General features: G+C 40.4%; 2 protein-coding genes across 4 annotated transcripts in view; both read right to left on the bottom strand.

Annotated features, from left to right (window-relative positions):
* Positions 1-4,135, bottom strand: part of gramd1ba (GRAM domain containing 1Ba) — a 65,072-nt gene extending 60,937 nt beyond the window's left edge. For 2 of the 3 annotated variants that reach the window (XM_027158519.2, XM_047804801.1), the window contains exon 1: positions 3,860-4,135. In XM_027158519.2, coding sequence (XP_027014320.1) covers positions 3,860-4,032 — 173 coding nt within the window. In that variant the 5' untranslated portion in view covers positions 4,033-4,135. The remainder of the gene's footprint in view (positions 1-3,859) is intronic. The other variant, XM_027158520.2, reaches the window with a different exon arrangement.
* Positions 4,136-12,287: 8,152 nt separating this feature from the next.
* The window catches only part of LOC113650389 (CXADR-like membrane protein), a 44,245-nt gene continuing 36,518 nt past the window's right edge, over positions 12,288-20,014 (bottom strand). Inside the window, exons 4-7 of the mRNA XM_027158733.2 lie at positions 19,008-19,175; positions 18,526-18,648; positions 15,942-16,083; positions 12,288-14,903 (exon numbers count right to left, since the gene is read on the bottom strand). Coding sequence (XP_027014534.1) covers positions 14,564-14,903; positions 15,942-16,083; positions 18,526-18,648; positions 19,008-19,175 — 773 coding nt within the window. The 3' untranslated portion in view covers positions 12,288-14,563. The remainder of the gene's footprint in view (positions 14,904-15,941; positions 16,084-18,525; positions 18,649-19,007; positions 19,176-20,014) is intronic.

Here is a 20,014-nt window from a genome sequence, read left to right on the forward strand (position 1 = left end):
TAATCGTTCCATGCAAAGTAAAAGTAAAAGGTGCTTCCTCGTGAGACAGGAAGTATAAGTAGTGAAAAAAGGAAGTACAACAGAAAGGTTTACAGGGAAATATACCCGTGCTTTCGGATATTACTTCCTTGTGACAGTAGAAGAATAATGTGATGCTTGTCAGGAAACAAATTATATAACAGGACATTTTCTCAAACAGGAAATAGAGCAGGAAATGTAACAGGAAGGAAAATGATGTAACAGGAAGGCTTTCATGTAGTAAATCCTTGTGGAGAAGGAAACAGGAAGTGTGACAGAGCAGGAAATATAAGAGGAAGTTTCACAGCACTTTGACTTTAGAAATTAGGAGCTCGTGTAAAGGGAAAAATAAAAGGAACAGAAATCTTAATGTTTTATGGACCAAGAAATACGACAGGAAGTGATTTAAAGGCCAGAAATACTTTATAGGGCGTGACGTGAATCTAACTGTTGCTTCACCAAACTTCTCCTGGAGGTCAAAATACTGTAAAACACACACACACACACACACACACACACACACACACACACACACACACACACACACACACACACACACACACACACACACACACCATTTAGCAGACGCCCTTATACAGAGCAACTTATATTTTGTATTTTCGCGTTTTTATACAACTGAGCAATTGAGGGTTAAGGGCCTTGCTCAGGGGCCCAGCAGTGGCAGCTTGGTGGAAGTCTCGAACTCGAACTCACAACCTTCCGATTGGTAGCCCAGCACCTTAACCACTAGGCTATCACCCCCTACACACACACACACACACACACACATACACGAGTGAGACACACACACATTATACACACACAGTCTCACTCATAAGTTTGTGTGTGTGTGTGTGTGTGTGTGTGTGTGTGTGTGTGTGTGTGTGTGTGTGTGTTGTAATAAAGGACAGCGCTCTGTGTTACTTTTCACACACACACACACACACAAGTGAGTGAGACACACACACACACATTGTACACACACTGTCTCATTCGTGTGTGTGTGTGTGTGTGTGTGTGTGTGTGTGTGTGTGTGTGTGTGTGTGTGTGTTTTGTTTCTTCACCACAGAAGTTTTACTGAGAGTTGGAGGTTTTGGTAACAGTTTTAATCAGAGGAAAGTTTCTGTGTTTCGCGTCTTCACGCTTTTATTAAACAGATTTGTCACATTTTTGCAGACGTCCTCACATCACTGCACCAACACAGTGTTTATTACCGGAGCTCGGCAGCACCGGCTCTCTGCCTGAGCTCCGGAAATCAACTGAACTAAGGAGATTTCAGGAGCCGACGTTATTACGCCGCTAACGATGAGCATTTATCTGAGGCTTTCTGCCGAAAAGACCGCAAGAAAATACGGCGAAAGTCCTGAGATGTGGTTCAGCAGCCAGGAATTCAATCACACCAGATTTCAGAGAGAAATATTTCAACATTATAATAAAGAAACTACAACACGATACAAACTGGTCGACTGTACAGTCTTATAAAGTCTATGTGCAAAAGTATGTGCACCCCTGAACAATACAATTATAATATGTAACTTACAAAAAAATACTCAAGGTAAGTAAAATTTAGAGAAAAATGATATACAAGTAGGGAAGGAAAGAAAGAAAGAAAGAAAGAAAGAAAGAAAGAAAGAAAGAAAGAAAGAAAGGGAAACTAAAGGAAAGGAAAGAAAGAAAGAAAGAAAGAAAGAAAGAAAGAAAGAAAGAAAGAAAGAAAGAAAGAAAGAAAGAAAGAAAGAAAGAAAGAAAGAAAGGGAAACTAAAGGAAAGGAAAGGAAAGGAAAGGAGAGGAAAGGAAAGAAAGAAAGAAAGAAAGAAAGAAAGAAAGAAAGAAAGAAAGAAAGAAAGAAAGAAAGAAAGAAAGGAATGGAAAGGAAATGAAAGGAAAGGAAAACTTCATCCCTCTATCCATTTCTCCATTTCTCTATCACTTGTGGACTGACGCCTCATAAACAAACCCATTCTTCACTGTGATTCTGAAAAGAAATGAATCAACACCTCCTGACCAATCAGAATTCAAGATTCATGTCATTACACTTATTACACATATCGAAAACTGACTTCAGAAGAAAAACAAACGGACGGCAGGAGGAAATCTAATCGCGAGAGTAGAGCTGGGACGTTAGCGAGCTGTTGGACGTCCTTCAGAGTCAGCGTCCGTCGTCAGGGTCGAAGGAAGCTGATAAGTGATAACGTAAAAGTAAACGTGTCCATTTAGGACAAGAAGGTCGATCAGTGTGACGCTAAATCGGTAGTGACGGAGTAGGGGACGAAAAACAAGAACCTTGACGTGACCTATAGGACACACACATACAATACACACTCACACACACACATACACACTCACACACACATACACACTCACACACACATACACACTCACACACATACACACTCACACACACAGGTTCTCAAGGGAATATCATATTCCACCTACAGAACATGTTGAGACACTTTAAAGGTCGTCTGCTCTGAAAATGAGGTTTAGATGTAGAGATTAATCTCACACACACACACACACACACACACACACACACACACACACACACACACACACACACACACAAACACACACACAGTCTCTCAGAACAGTAAAAAAAACACACTGATCTCTTATCTCTGCTAACCACAAAACCAAGGTGACCTTCAAAGAGTAGGATTCCACACCTCCCACACACACACACACACACACACACACACACACACACACACACACACACACACACACATACACACAGGAACCATCCTTCAATCCTGCCCATTGCTTTATTTATGCCTAAATGGCTGCAGTGTGAATCTTCCTGAGTGCTGAGTGCTAAGGGTGGGTATGGAACCCGTCCACGTTACTCTTCGCAGATTAAATAAATAAATTCACGTCATTACAAAAAATAAAAAAACAGCAACTCATCATGCATCTTCCTCTCTTTTCAACACGCTCACCAGGCGATTCCCCGTGACACAAACAGATTAGCAAGTAATAACATCGGAATCTCTTCTCAAGAAGAATTTGTCTATTATAAATAAGCAGAAATGACCTTCCTTGACCATATATGGACTTCCTCTTTGTTTATTGCTGTATTAATGGAATGTCTGCACTTTTTATTGCTCCAGATATCAGACACACACCGGAGGGGTGTCTTTACTTTCTTTCTTAGCTGAAATTTTCAGCAAATCTCAAATTCTTCTGTAGAGTGATCACGGCGTTCATGTCATCGTCGTGTGTTTCCCGTTCAGCCGAGTGTGATTAGACGTAATTAACAAAGTCATTTCATCACAAACTGCCTTCAGTGCGTCATGTTGTTGTGAGGAGGAGGTTCATGAGCAGAGGGGGGGGGGGGGGTCCATCAGAGTGAAAACAACAACAAAGTCTTACAAAGTTTGCAGTACAAACCACTACACAATATATATATATATATAATTATTTTATAATTATTGTATGTATTTATTTTTATTATTATTTTTTTTTATTTATTTATTTGTTTATTATTTTTATTCAGAAAATATGATTTTGGAGACCAGAAAATATGTCAATTTTCATGTGATAAAAAAGATGTTTTTTTTAAAAAAAAAAAAAACAATACATTAAAATAAAAAATATAAATAAAATAAATAAATATACCTTTTTTTTCCTTTAACGCACAGTTGTTTTTATAATAAAAGTTAATTTAAACAAACAAAAAATAATAATAAACAATTGTATTAGTAATTAGACTTTTTCCTGAAATTTATTTATTTATTTATTTATTTATTTATTTATTTATTTAAGTTAGTTACTAAGTAAGTTAAAGATGGATGGATGGATGGATGGATGGATGGATGGATGGATTAGACAGAATCCTACCTGTGATGTCTCCTGGGAGCGCTCGCGCCCGCTGTGCAGCTCCTGTTCCGGGAGAATGAGGATGATGAGGATGAAGAAGATGAAGATGAGCCGGTCTTCGGCGCGTTTCCGTCCTCCGAGTCCTCCTGCACGTGCAGCACCGGGATAATCCGTCCGTGTCCGGTGTAGGACATGGTGTTAATGATGTTAGTGAAGGGAATCACGAACGTGGAGCTCGCGCCTGGAATCACAGTGTAAAGTTGAGCTCGGGACAGCGCGCGCTCATTCGGTAAGACACTTGAGGGAAGTCAGCAGCGACCTCGAGCGTGTGCCGGAGCGCGCAAAATAAAGGCACAGTGGAAGACCAAAAGGGTCAAATGAATAAAAATAAATAAATAAATAAAAACGCAAACAGGTTTCATGATGTGGCACCAAACTGACCATAAACACACACACACACACACACACACACACACACACACACACACACACACACACACACACACACACACACACACACACACACACGACACAAGACGTTCCTGTGTGGATGGAGTGTTGTTATTTATTTATTTTTTACAAACTTTCACATGACATTATATTAAAATGAAATAATAACAAACCATACAGTTGTTTAAGGAAGGAGTCTCCAGTGTGAGAAGTAAACGGAGGCGCTGTATAATAAACAGTGGAACAAAACATATCCAGATGTTCTGTAATAGGACAATTTCCCAGGGAAGTCATTCACGTGGTTACAGTAACTCTGTTTCACCTTGTTGTTGATTATTTTCCTATCACAGCACGACACACAGTGTTTTCGGTACTTCATACGTTTCTGAGTGTTTCTGATATATGAAACAGACAACTGAACTAAGATCAACCAAGCATCCAATGTCTCCTACTGAGGATCCTAACAAGAGCAAACAAAAATTCATTCATTCATTTATTTTCTACCATTTATCCGAACTTCTCGGGTCACAGGGAGCCTGTGCCTATCTCAGGCGTCGTCGGGCATCGCGGCAGGATACACCCTGGATGGAGTGCAAACCCATCACAGGGCACACACACACACACTCTCATTCACTCACACACTACGGACAATTTTCCAGAGATGCCAATCAACCTACCATGCATGTCTTTGGACCGGGGGAGGAAACCGGAGTACCCGGAGGAAACCCCCCGAGGCACGGGGAGAACATGCAAACTCCACACACACAAGGTGGAGGCAGGAATCGAACCCCCAACCCTGGAGGTGTGAGGCAAACGTGCTAACCACTAAGCCACTGTGCCCCCCAACTAACCAACCAACCAACCAACCAACCAACCAACCAACAAACAAACAAACAAACATATATATATATATATATATATATATATATATATATATATATATATATATATATAAATAAATTAATACATGAATAAATATAACGCTTTCCGTACACGAATGTTGGAATGTAATGAGACAGACTGAGAGGATTCTGGAAACCCGTCACACCACCAAAGCCGTAGGTTTCTTTACGGTTCTTCAAGTTCCCGTTAGTTATAAAAGCCTCCATCAGTGTATGTTTTCATCTCAACCCTGATTTCATTTCTGCATTGCGTTTCATTTCCCTAATGGATCTGCTCAATTACAGGAATGGGCTCTTAGCTGATTCAATTAAAATGCATCCCAAATGCTTCGTCTGCCAGCAATGTTGTTGTTTTGTTTTGGGTTTTTTTTTTGCATAAATCGTATATATCTTGGCACGCCGTGCTGTCAGTAGCGCGCATTATCTCTACAACTTATTCAGATCCGGATGCTTTTGCAACATGAGAGCTGACTGATCTGGAATCTGATGTTTGCTCTTTCCTGAGTTATAATCAAATAAGAACTGGAGAGCCGCTTCCATGAGACTCTGATCTGTCTGTAAGTGTTTGTTAAACAGGAAGCTGTAAGATGTGTTAGAACTCAAAAGTCAGTTTCCATAGCGATAAGAAAATCCTCTGTGTTTATTAGATTATCTAGTTGTTCATTTGGACAGATCTGTCAAAACGTTATGAAATGTTGTGGAAAATTTCACTGAAAAGCTTTGTGACGTCTGGCCTTTAATCGGTGTTACATTTTTCTTGTAACGATGGATGGATGGATGAATGGATGGACAGATGAATTGATAATTATTTAGAAACTATGAATGGCTAGGTGGATAGAAGGATTGGTGGATGGACAGTAGGATGACAGTAGTTACTTGGAAGTATGAAAGGATGGATGAATGGATGTATGGATGGATGGATGGATGGATGGATGGATGGATGGATAGATAGATAGATAAATTAATGAATGGATGGATGGATGGCTAGGCAGATGGACAGTTGAAGAAGACAGACAGTCAGATTGGATGGATGGAGTTATTTTGGAAGTATGAAAGGATGGATGGAATTATGAATGGATTGATGAATGGATGGATGGAAGTATGAAAGGATAGATGGATGGATGGATGGATGGATGGATGGATGGGTAGATGGATGGATAAAAGGATATGATAAATTGTTGGAAATCTAGATGGATAAATGGATGGATAATATAGATGAATTGGATGGATGGATGGATGGATGGATGGATGTGCCAGAAATATTCTTTTTAAAAGACCATTGTGGTTCTTGAGCTTCTTTGACCAGTAGAGGGCATACTGACTCTGTATTTTAATGTCCCAGAGCTATAAGGAGAGAGAGAGAGAGAGAGAGAGAGAGAGAGAGAGAGAGAGAGAGAGAGAGAGAGAGAGAGAGAGAGAGAGAGAGAGATGCTCCTGTATCATTTTTCAGAATAATGCTATCAGCCCTGAGGTGCAGACGCTCAGTATTTGTTAGATTAAAATGTTAAGAAGTTTTCTCGTCTCTTCTCGGCGCTCTGAACTTCTCACTTCCTCCATTTATCAGACGTGTTAGTGAAAGGTGAAGCGAAGCCTCTGGCCCTGTGGTATCGATCAGAGCATGTGCAGAGGAGACGTCAATGACAGCAGCACTGGCTAAAAGACAGAACGATGACCTCGTCTTTGCTGGATTAAGGAATGTGTAATGAAGATGCTTTCTTCTTCTCAGCAGGCGGAAGATCATCGAGCTCCTTTCAGCAGGAAACTCTCCGGATGGATGAACGTTTCTGTACAGAGAGGGTGGAGGTTTTTTTGTTTTTTTTTGGAGCTATAAATCCATGTTGGATTTGCTGGAAGGAACAGTTTAATGAACAAAAGGAACTTTTGCTCTCACTAATCTCAGCTCGGGTTAAAAGTCTGGAACTGGATCTGTTTTTTTTTTTATAACAAAGAAGAACATTTTTCTTTCTTTATGCTATAACTGATCCTTTAACTTTTATTCTAGACAAGAAAAGAAATCCAATCACTGCAGCAAGTATTAAAGATGTTCATCAATCACAAAAACCTTTTAGCTTTCTATCCCTGGCCTGAAAATTCACATAAAATACAGGACTCTATAAATCAGTCAGAATTTAAACGTGAGTCTGATCTAAAACGAGTCAGGCTGGTTTTCAGTGTGAGACGTGTGTTTTTCCCTCTGTTAGGATTTTTAGTATTTGATGACAAACTACATTTTAAACGCTTTTTAGACGAACGAGCACTTGGAGCGTCTCGGTGAACAGAAATGGGGTTGATATCAACATTTACTTTGAAGATACAAACATTTGTGTTGAAAAAAAAATTATATTTATTTTTTTCAATATATATATATATATATATATATATATATATATATATATATATATATATATATATATATATATATATATATATATATATATATATATATATTCCAGTTTTTAATTAAATTATTAAAACCTAAAAAAAATCTAAAATATTAGAAGAAAATATTATTTTTCCCCCTGAAATTTATTTATTTATTTATTTTATTAAATTTGTTTTTATTTATTTGTTCATTTTTAATTTAAGTTAGTAAGTTAAATGTGGATGGATGAATGGATGGATGGATGGATGGATGGATGGATGGATGGATGGATGGATGGATTGGACAGAATCCTACCTGTGATGTGTTCTGTAAGCCCTCGCATCAGCTGTGCAGCGCCTGTTCTGTGAGAATTAGGATGATGAAGACGAAGAGGATGAAGATGAGCAGGTATTCCTCCTCTTTTCTGTCCTGCACACGCAGCAGTGGGATAATTGTCCATGTCTGGTGTAGGACATGGTGTTATTACTCAATTAGACCAAAACATCAGTTACCATAGCGAAGGTTACTGATGTTTTAAGATTACTTGATGGATGAATGGATGGATGATTGGATGGATAGATAGATGGATGGATGGATTAATGGATGGATGGATGGATGGATGGATGGATGGATGGATGGACAGAAGGTAAAAAATAACTGGCGTATTTAGAAATTTTCTATGAATATATCGCTCCTAGAATTTTAGAGAAAACCAGAAATACTGACAAAACACAACAAATTCTTCAAGTTTGAGTGTTTACTTTTATAAGAGCTTCGTATTAAGCACCAATGTGGAGTGACACATGGCAAAGACGTTCAAATGACCAACATGAACGCGACAAAAAAACAGGAGGAAAAAAAAAATCATAAAAATTGAAATTAGCATTCAGAAAAAACACACCACAGTGATTAGGTCAAGCTTTCCAAAGCAAGAAGAGTTTATGGATCTGAAAGTGGAAATGGAAGTGGACATTTCTCAGAAATAGAGAGAATATAATGACCCGAGATCATTTTACAAATATTTCAAATAAACGAACGGTTCGCGTATAATCAGTCGAAACACACACAAACACGCTTGAAGCGTCTTCCTTCCCTTTGCCTCTGAATGCTTTATTACAAACCCAAGAGTAAGTCAGATATTGTACAAATATACATTTTTCACAGATTACGTAATTTTATATACACACACGAGTTTAATCGGAAGGAGGCGGGTCCGTCTCACGCTTTCTCAAAGTTCATTCCGCCGTCATTCAAAAAAAAAAGAAGGCAAATATAAAACTCTTATTCACAGTAATAGCAAGAGTCGAGTCATTAAAAATCATGAGGAAAAAAATGCATTTAACATCATTTCTTTATATACGACATACTCGTGTCAGCACTGAGGCGTTAAAACAAACCCTTGCGAGATCTTGAACATGCGTTCCTGTTGCTTTTTTCGATGCATTAGCGAGAGCACTGGATGCAAATGCGTGATAATTAACGCTCCGTCTCGGCTTATGAGCGATATAAAAACGTCTTTATGCTGCATTAAGGATACAATTACAACCCACTTGGCTTGGATCGGGATCGTTTCGTTTCGTTTTCATTTGAAGACTTTTTTTCTTTTGTTTTTTTTATGGTCAGTTCTTTTTTTTTCATTTTCTCACACACAATGAGGTGGATCTTGAGAGCAAACATGCAGGAATTTGAGAAAAATTAGCAACAACAACAAAAAAATATAAGAATAAATAAATAAATAAATCAAAGTATTTCTGACTCTAAAAACCTTCACTGAAAGATTAGAAGAAAGGAATGTTTGTGAACTCAAATCGTTCCATCGAGTGAACAGGAAGATTGGATGAATTAAAGCCGTTAAAAGGGAATTTAATAGCATTATTAGGCAAAGATTTCATGCTAGAGTCCATCAAATATCCGTCATTAGCCCTATTCGGACGGGATTAGTTTTACTTGGGGACGTGGGGGGTAACTATTACCAGAGCTGTCAGTAAAGATTACGGCGACTTTTACCTTCTGTAAAAAGGTCCGGAAAAATTACCTCAGGTAATACTGTCCGAATAGACCCGTTGTAAATATGTGCGGTAAAATTCCATCATTTCCTGTTTTAAAGTTTTGCAAGCATTGAGGCGCCATGTTGTCTGTTTGCGCACGTGTTAACAGGAAGCGACGTCATACGCACATGACGGCAAGGAGGTTACTGTGGTGCATAAAGCGAGTTACCCCTCCCACTTCTGCTAGTTTTACTGAGATGTTTTGTCCCGTGAAAATTGGCCAATTAATATTACAGACGTCCTGATGTAAAATGCATTACTCCACGTCCCCAGGTAAAACTAATCCCATCCGAATAGGGCTATTGAGGATAATAACCGGTTGAGTCCTGGGACAAACTGGTGGTCACCACCTAATGCTCTGTGTAGGAATAGGTACATAAAGCTGGTTAATAATTAACGTAGTTTGTCTCTGAATTTCGGTAAAGATGCAATTTTATAAAACGAAGCATTTTCGCATTAATAGAAGAAAAACAAACAGATATTCTGGAGTACTTTTAAGCGTAAAGATGACTCGGATGGTGACGATAAAACATTTATGTTGCTCACACCGGAACAAGGCGATGAGACAAACTTTCTAGGGAATTACTTTAAAACTGGAATCTACGTCCTTTTCTGGTTTTAAATAAAAATCACTCCAGGTCAAAGCTTGTCCTTCGTCTCATATCAACACGTCTCATATTGAGATCTGAGAAAATAAAAAGGAGAAAGAAATCCAGCTCCGGATTTCCAGCCAATCCATTTCATTGCTTCACTTTTTTGAACTGAACCAACAGCAAAAAAAAAAAAACTTTCAGCATAAATGTCTGACTCACTTTTGATATTGAGTAACATCTGAAGCTGAGACATGAAAGTGCTTCCTTTTTCTTGGGGTAACTTCTTTTTCTCGCTTCCTTTCAAAGCTCCTTTTAAAAGATTTCGACTCTGATAGATCGCTTTTTAGACCTAAATTTCCGTAAATCGGCTTTGGAGTAATCGCTTGTGCGAGAAATCTGAAATTCCACCCCGTTAGACTCTAAACTCGTTCGCTGCGGCGAAGAAGTGAGGATGATCTCCGTGTTCTCGGATCATCGCGAGAGCTTCGAAACTTGATGTAGTGCGACGACGTCGAGAAATGAGTCAAAGGAAATTAAAGCGCTTTATTCATAGTTTATTTAAGGTGGTGTTTGAGCCTAGATCTCGGACCTGACACTGCCTTCTGATTGGTCAAATGTAAAGCTAAATGGATAAAACTCAAATGATCTGTGAGTGTAGAACTACCACAAACATAACAGATTAAAAACTATTATGATTTATAATGAATCAAAAATTTAATCTTTGGCACATCTACAGGTACCAAAACATTTAGGACACATGCAATTATGGGAAAATAATGAACTTTCGGGTGGTAACAATGTTCAGTCATCTTGACCCAGATATTAAAATTTTCTCGTCATGAATTGAGTCAAAATCTTCTTTGTCTACTTCCCGTTCTTCACTCGGAGTCCTCCTCATCCCAGCCCTATTTCATCCAACAAAGGCACAAGCTGGAAATAACAAAAGCGTCTCAAGGGGAACAAAACGTATTATACACAGAGTTCTATTAAAGCCTGGCATCCGGGAGCAGGTCGGATTTAACCGGGTTTATCGTACAAGGAAATTTAAAAAAAAAAAAAAAAAAAGCTGTAAATGTTCGCAAAAATGTAGAACATCCGAAAATACGACGAGCAGAGCAGAAAGCGTGACATAGTTTTGACGGCGTGCAGGTCTGGGATAAAATTACAACCCATTTAGGTCACGTCTGAATGCGAAAGTATGGACGGAAACGTATTCGTGTGAAGCGAGAATAAGCAGTTAAGGTTGAACTTTCTCACAGGGACTTATGTGGTTTTCTTACCGACAGTGAGATTTGAATTCACAGCCTGAAAGTTTACACCCCCCCCAAAAAAAAAACAAAAAAAAAAAACAAAAATAAAAATAAAAAACAACAAAAATCAAACGATGCCCAAAAATCTAACCTTTAGGATAAGCGATGTCATTTTATATAGTGTATTTATTTATTTATTTATTTATTTATTTATTAAAAAAAAAACTTGCAAAAAATAAAACATGTCAAACGAGTTCAGAATTGACAGAAAACAAAGCAGAATGTAAATGTTTTTTTTTTTTTTTACTCGGTTAAAATATATCAAAAGTAACTGGATGTAAACGATATAAAAAATGCATCGCATAACCATCGAAACATTCAGAACTGCTTCATATTATATTCTCTTATTAGTGAGAAGCAAGAGAAGGAACATTTTGGAAATCACCACAAAATAGGACTCGGATCTGCGTTTAAGATGATTCAGAAAAACGAATCCGGGAAGTGAAATGAGATCGATGTACAAAACATTTCTGTATTTATTATTCAGAGAGAGTAAAAAAAAGGGATACTGCTATTGGTCAGTAGCAAAGCGTAAAAATCCAACTGTGGGCTTCAAGAACATAGTGTATTTGTAAAATAATAATAATAATAATAATAATATTAATAAAAAACAATAATAATAATAATATGGCACGGTGGTTTAGTGGTTAGCACGTTTGCCTCACACCTCCAGGGTCGGGGGTTCGATTCCCGCCTCCTCCTTGTGTGTGTGTAGTTTGCATGTCCTCCCCGTGCCTCGGGGGTTTCCTCCGGGTACTCCGGTTTCCTCCCCCGGTCCAAAGACATGCATGGTAGGTTGATTGGCATCTCTGGAAAATTGTCCGTAGTGTGTGAATGAATAATAATAATAATAATAATAATAATAATAATAATAATAATAATAATAATAATAATAATAATAATAATGCACTGTAAAATTGTTGAAAGAACAATAACCGATCGTATCAGCCAATCAGATTCCAATATGCAAATGCATATCAACTATAAAAGCTAATCAGGTTCCAATATGCAAATGCACGACATGCGATAAAAATTCATACAAATTTCTTCGATTTTATATAAACGAAGTTTGTAAGAAAGAGCACGGACATTAACTCCGCCCTCGTTTTTAACCGCAACTTCTGACGATGCTGATCGGCTGCTGGAGGAGGAGGAGGAGGAGGAGGAGGAGGAGGAGACAGGGAATGTCAGCTTTGGGGTGTTTCATTATTTATTCATTGCTAGCTTGCTTATCATTGTATGTAGCTTTGGGACTTTATACAAGGTTTTCGGGCGAATTTAAGATTGGCAGCATGATAGTGTTGTTTTCGATATTAATAAAGACGCTGTTTTTACTGTCGTGTTAAAAAACCTCACTGTACATGTTGTGTAATGACATTAAAAAAAAAATCTATCAAGATTTACAAATCAGCCCCGTCTACGATTCACTGTCAGTTCACTTCCTGGTTCGGAGCCAGACGTGTTACGGTGACTGGGAATGAAAACTGAGAGCAGGTGTTTGGAACGAGTCCTTTCCTCTAAACGCCGTCCTCTTCATGCTGACACCTTGAGCTGCTCGTCAGTTCGAGTCGGGGAAGAGAAACTCCTTCTTTCCTCACTTCCTTGTTAGAAGTAAATCAGCCGTTCTGTCCGGCCATGCAGAAAGATGACTCGGATGATGACGATAAAACATTTATGTTGCTCACACCGGAACAAGGCGATGAGACAAACTTTCTAGGGAATTACTTTAAAACTGGAATCTACGTCCTTTTCTGGTTTTAAATAAAAATCACTCCAGGTCAAAGCTTGTCCTTCGTCTCATATCAACACGTCTCATATTGAGATCTGAGAAAATAAAAAGGAGAAATAAATCCAGCTCCGGATTTCCAGCCAATCCATTTCATTGCTTCACTTTTTTGAACTGAACCAACAGCAAAAAAAAAACTTTCAGCATAAATGTCTGACTCACTTTACAGAGAAACACTGCGGCTTTTGATATTGAGTAACATCTGAAGCTGAGACATGAAAGTGCTTCCTTTTTCTTGGGGTAACTTCTTTTTCTCGCTTCCTTTCAAAGCTCCTTTTAAAAGATTTCGACTCTGATAGATCGCTTTTTAGACCTAAATTTCCGTAAATCGGCTTTGGAGTGATCGCTTGTGCGAGTAATCTGAAATTCCACCCCGTTAGACTCTAAACTCGTTCGCTGCGGCGAAGAAGTGAGGATGATCTCCGTGTTCTCGGATCATCGCGAGAGCTTCGAAACTTGACGTAGTGCGACGACGTCGAGAAACGAGTCAAAGGAAATTAAAGCGCTTTATTCATAATTTATTTAAGGTGGTGTTTGAGCCTAGATAAAGACGCTGTTTTTACTGTCGTGTTAAAAAACCTCACTGTACATGTTGTGTAATGACATTAAAAAAAAAAAATCTATCAAGATTTACAAATCAGCCCCGTCTACGATTCACTGTCAGTTCACTTCCTGGTTCGGAGCCAGACGTGTTACGGTGACTGGGAATGAAAACTGAGAGCAGGTGTTTGGAACGAGTCCTTTCCTCTAAACGCCGTCCTCTTCATGCTGACACCTTGAGCTGCTCGTCAGTTCAAGTCGGGGAAGAGAAACTCCTTCTTTCCTCACTTCCTTGTTAGAAGTAAATCAGCCGTTCTGTCCGGCCATGCAGAATCCCGGCGCTGCCATCAAAGCGGAAAACAAATGGTGTGTGTTAAGGGAAAACACCGCTTTCATTTATTGTCCACATCAAGAGGGCAATCGCTTCTTATTTCCCATGTGTGGTATTTTATTGACACAGCGATTAGAGACGCTTCAAGCAACTTCAGGCTTTATTTCCCTTTTTATTCGTCTTTTCTTGCTTTATTTCTCTTGATGGAGTGAGTCTGATTGGGCTCACAGTTTGTGTGTGTGTGTGTGTGTGTGTGTGTGTGTGTGTGTGTGTGTGTGTGTGTGTGTGTATGTTTTGGTTTGACTTTCGTCGCTGGCGTGGTGCTCAAACGTGTCCTTGGAGTAAATCGGTATACAGGAATGCGTGTGATGATGATGATGATGATGATGATGTCCATGTATCCTTAGACAGTCTGGAAGGCCTTGGTCTGAGCTGGGATCATCACGGGCATGGCGCCCATCCGTGCCAGGTTCCCTGGGTTCAGTTTGGGGCTGCTGTGAGGCTCCGGGAGCTTTGGCGCAACCTGCGTGTATGCCGGGGGCATGGCCGGCAACGTGGAAGGCTGGACGCCATCCTTCAGGGGCCCCGCCGTGGGAGGGGGCGGGTGAGGTTTGTGGGCACGTAGGGCACCGCTGGGAACCATGGACTGGGTGGACGAGGTCCCCGAGCGAGAGCTTCCTGATCGTGAGGAGGACAGAGAGTTGGGTTTCATCAGCTTAGCCTTGGGAGCCTCAGCATCCTCCCTGATGAGAGAAAGCAAACGATAAAATCACGATAATTTATCAATAAGGTTATTCACAGTAAATACAATTCTTTGTGGTTGCTAAGCAACATAACGGATAAACGTTAGAATATTCTATAGACGGTACAGTGCCTTTATTTTCTGATAGAATAATTATTTTTCTGGAAGAATCATATCTCAAATCCAAGCACATGAAAGCATTTCATCCTGAGAGAGAGAGAGAGAGAGAGAGAGAGAGAGAGAGAGAGAGAGGGGGGGAGAAGGGAGTCCTGCCAGTCTACTTTCACACTCAGCAGAAGACAGGCGTCCTCACCAACGCAGCGTCAGCATTTCATTAAATATCACTATAAATCATGCAGTATGTTTAAAGCCCTGAGGACCAGCAGCCAGAAGGACCCATAACACTGTTCCTGCTGCAGAGCTCCAACCTCCGCTTTGTTCCATCATCAGCACCATAAAGTCAAGCACATAAACACAGCCAGGTGAACTGCCACTTCACTGGTGGCTCTCCTCTCTTCTCCTCCGAACTCAGTTCTTCTCCTCTCCTTTTTTCTCCTCTCCATCTCTTCTCTTCTCATCACTTAGCCTCTCCTCTTCTCTCCTGCATCCCATCTCTTCTCCTTTTCTTCTCTTCTCCTTCTATTCCCATCCCATCTCTTCTCTAATCTTCTCTATCTCATCTCTTCACCTTTCCATCTCAATCTCATCTCCATCTCTTCTTTTCTCCTTCTCTTCTTCTCTCTTCCATCTCATCTCTTCACCTTTCTATCTCAATCTCATCTCTTCTTTTCTCCTTCTCTTCTCTTCACTTTTCTATCTCATCTAATCTCCTTCTCTTCTCTTCTCTTCTCTTCTCTTCTCAATCTCTAACCCCTTCACCTCTCCTCTCATCTCTTCTCCTTCTCCGTTGTAGCCTCTCTTAATCCTTAACTGCCTCAGAGGGACAACATAACGCCATAAAGGTTTTGAGTTTAAAGAAATTAAATATGTATTAATATTCATTACTTTCCCCACAACGCTGCTGAATATATATATATACCTGATCTCGTTGGGCGTCTCTTCCTCCTCGTACTTCTTCTTCTCCTTCTTGCGGAACACCAGCCACACGATGAGGATGAGGAGCAGCACGCCCAAGGACACGCCCACTACAGCGCCGGCCATCACTCCCATACCTCGAACGTCTGGAAAGGAAAAAAAAAACGTCACAGGTGTCGCCACATCCGAGTGATCGCGTCGTCAGGCTTCAAACTTTCTTCCAAATAGTGATGGCCAGTTCGTGAACGAATCGTTCTTTTGAACCAGTTCTTTTTAGTGAACTGGATGAACCGGTTCACCAAATCGGACTGATTCGTTCTAACAGTTCGCGACTTGAGTCAGCGCTGATCCATAAGTTACTAAAGTTACTCACTTTCAGTCATGTCTGACAGTCGGTCTGACTCTAAATAAACTAATATCCCGGAGTATATGTAACTCCTGTACACTGCGTGAATTACTGAACCGATACAGCGAATCATCAGTACACTGAACTGAGAACTGTTTCTTTCGGACGCGTCCGAGAACCGATGAACTGTTGATACTGCGCATGCTTGAATAATTGAACTGGTACAGCGAATCACCAGTACAATGAACTGAGAACTGTTTCTTTCGGACGCGTCCGAGAACCGATGAACTCGTACAGCGAATCATCAGTACACTGAACTGAGAACTGTTTCGGACGCGTCCGACATACTGTTGATGCTGCGCATGCGTAAACCTTCAGAGCAAATTATACATATTGGGATATGCATAGTAACTAGTCATAAGCTATTAAACCTTTTTATAAAAAAAAAATCAATATATGTCACTCAATATATGTCAGTTAATTTTACTATTGACTATTGTGCAGGTTAGTCTGTATTTTTATATGCCGCTTTTTGTAAATTGATGATTAGTTTATTAACTTTATATCTTTAAGACACGTAAAACATCCACGTTTGCACATAAATGCCTGTACTGCGTGTTTTAGTTGCAAAACTTAAATGTAAGAAACGTATTCAACTAAAGTTATGATTACAAAGAACTTTTCGAATGTGTTAAATTGATTGTATTAATATCTGCCGGCAGCTGGATAATGGAATTAGCGTCATTACGTCATTGTGAATGACGTCATTACGTCAGGACCTAAAAGAACTGGTGAACTGGATTTTTGAACTGGTTCATTAAATCGAACTGTCCGAAAGAACCGGTTCGCGGAAAAGAACCGAACTTCCCATCACTACTTCCAAACCATTCTGAGGAGTAAAACTCGAAAATACACCTATACAAATCACGCGTGCTCCGTCATTAGCGCCTGAGCTCCACCTTGTCCAGACAATTAGCATTTAGATGCACGGTGATATCACCGGAATGAGCTTGACTGACACACACTCGCTCACAAATGTGAATTTAAACCGGTCCTTGGAGAGATGCTGCAATTTCGGCTAAACCTCCGAACGGAGCCCCGTCCGGCTCGCTGCAGATCGAGTATCTAAAGCCATCCGTCACACGGTGTCGAGAGAATACACAGCAAACACAACAAGCCATTAATCAAGCAGCCGAGGCCACCATTCAGCTTCAATAAAGCAGCGTTATTTCTAACACGCCGATTAATGTTTCCTCACTAACTTCCCAAATGCTTTTATACAGATTTCTATGCTAATGACACACACTCTCTCTCTCTCTCTCACACACACACACACACACACACACACACACACACACACACACACACACACACACACACTAAAAGCTGACATCATGAACATGCCAATTTTGTGCTGTAGCACCAAAATGAGGAGGTGTGTTAAAGCGAGGGAGCTTTTTTTATTAAATATAGATGGATCGGCGTTTTCTTAGAATAAATCTTTAGGCATTTGTGATGTACAGAATACACTCGAGTGGGTCTTATGCCCCTTTTCCACCGAGGCAGTTCGAGTGCTGGTTCGGAGTCTAATTTAGAACCAGTTCTTTCTGTTCCGACCGCCAAAGCACCGGCTCCGAACCAGGAAAAGTGGTTCTTAAGTAGCACCAAAACGTCGCTGGTCTAGACTTAAGAACCGCTTGTGTCAGGAGCTGTGGGCGGGGCTACTGTTAGCGCATTTGATAATGTACCTTAAGTATACTAATGTGTAATACACTTTTACTTTACCGCGATATGATACATTATCAGCACACATGATAGTAGGTAGCTACATGCTAAGGCTAACTTTTTTTCTGTGTTAATGATAAAATAACGTTATGTACTTTATCGATCACAACCTCCGTTTATACAGATCACACGGAGCCGCATGTACACGTTTTATTCGCCGCGTTTGGATGCCGATGTAGGTTCGCAAAGCCATGAGCATTAACAGTAAAGCGACATCCGCCATCGTTGTTGTGTTTGTGTTTGCCGCTGCTGCGCTAACGTCGCTGGGACACGTGACACGTATACAGTGACGTCACACTCGGCGCTGTGACGGCTCTCTAACCGGTGGAAAGGCAAACCGGTTCTTAGAAGGTTCGCCAGTGGAACCAACTTTGAACCAGCACCAGCGCTAGCTCTGAACCAGCACCCGATTCTTTCCGGTGGAAAAGAGGCTTTAATGACACACACGGTTACTTACAGTGAATTTTGACCTCCACGGTACAGCTCTCCGTTCCTACGTCGTTGCTGGCTGTGCATCTGTAGATGCCTGCACTCTCTCGACTCAGATTCCTCAGAGTCACGAACTCCGGGTTCTTTAGGTCTGAGAACACAGTATTTTTTAGAAAAAAACAATTCCAGGCTGTTTTGTTGTATAAGTGGCTTTTAAGAGATTGTAACAGACACTTTCTTAGAAAGAACATCTCTAGAACAGCACTATATTTTTCTTAGGGTTGCTCTGCTGTTGTTCATGTGCTGGATTGTTTCCTGAGCTGAGATCTTCCTAGAGTCCTGGAAGAGCTTTAGTTTGTTTTTGTCTCATATAAATGTTAAAATGTTAATAGAGGACATGTTGTAAGGTCTATAATCACTCTATTCACTATTCACATGACTTGTCAGTGTCATCAGGTTACAGTTCTGGTTCTCAGGGCAAGTTACAGTCAATTGCATGAAAGTTCCTACCCAGAAGAGCGAGAGGTGGTAGTTTCCCAACATATCTGCCCTTGTCCAGCACTCTTTCCCATTTGTACCGGATGGGGTCGGATCCCTCAGCGGATTTACAGCTCATCTTCACGTCGCTGCCCTCCAACAGCCTTCCTTCCATCCAGCAGCGAGGTTTGGACGGCTTAACTGCGCAAAAGACACCAGGATGTTAGGAGGTGTGTTCATGTTGCGTGGGATTTAAAATAGATAGATGTTAGGTTACCATCATAAGCTTAAAAGCTAACTGTCTATCTTGTGCAAAATGTCTGTCGGAGATTTCTTTGTCGATGTTAAAATTTTAGCTAACAAACAAAACAAGACTAATAGGCAGCATGAACAATGCTAGCAAGAATCTGTTAGCAAGCTAGCATATGTTTGTCAGATTCTTCTTTGTCTACAGCTTAGATTAACTTTTTGCTTGTACACTGAGCTTAGCATCCTGTACAACAGCATTCCAGTAAATGTTTGTGGTATAAAAAAAAAGTGTCCCCGTCCAGTCCCCCACCCAACCATCCCTGCCACCAACCCGCCGTCCTGCAGGGATGTTTGTCGTTAGCACATCGGTGCCTCTGGAGAACGAAACTCTTATGCTGTAGTACCTCAGGATGATATTAATCCTGAATGTAATTCTGCTGAGGTTCATTTTCTGTAAGGAAAGCGCCCAGGGAAACCAGATGAAGCAGGTAAACCTGTAGGAATCTGATAGTAAAATATTGTAATAATGCCATAAAATGACGTAAAACATTAAACAATTATGGGATTTCTGAACACCTGCACAGATCCACCCGTATTCTCCCATAAGTACCGTTTAGAGGCCGCAGGGTTCCGCAGAGGACATTTAATATGTAAGTGCAAAGGATCCCCAGCTCACCGTTATTTGCACCGCATCGCCAATCACCGAATCACTCACCCCACCCCTACACCGTCAACCCCACAAGTCCCTGCTCCGAGGCTCGGGCTGGTTTGTGCTGAGTCTGGAGTACAGA

The sequence above is a fragment of the Tachysurus fulvidraco genome, chromosome 20 (assembly GCF_022655615.1).
Source record: "Tachysurus fulvidraco isolate hzauxx_2018 chromosome 20, HZAU_PFXX_2.0, whole genome shotgun sequence".
Lineage (NCBI taxonomy): Eukaryota > Metazoa > Chordata > Actinopteri > Siluriformes > Bagridae > Tachysurus > Tachysurus fulvidraco.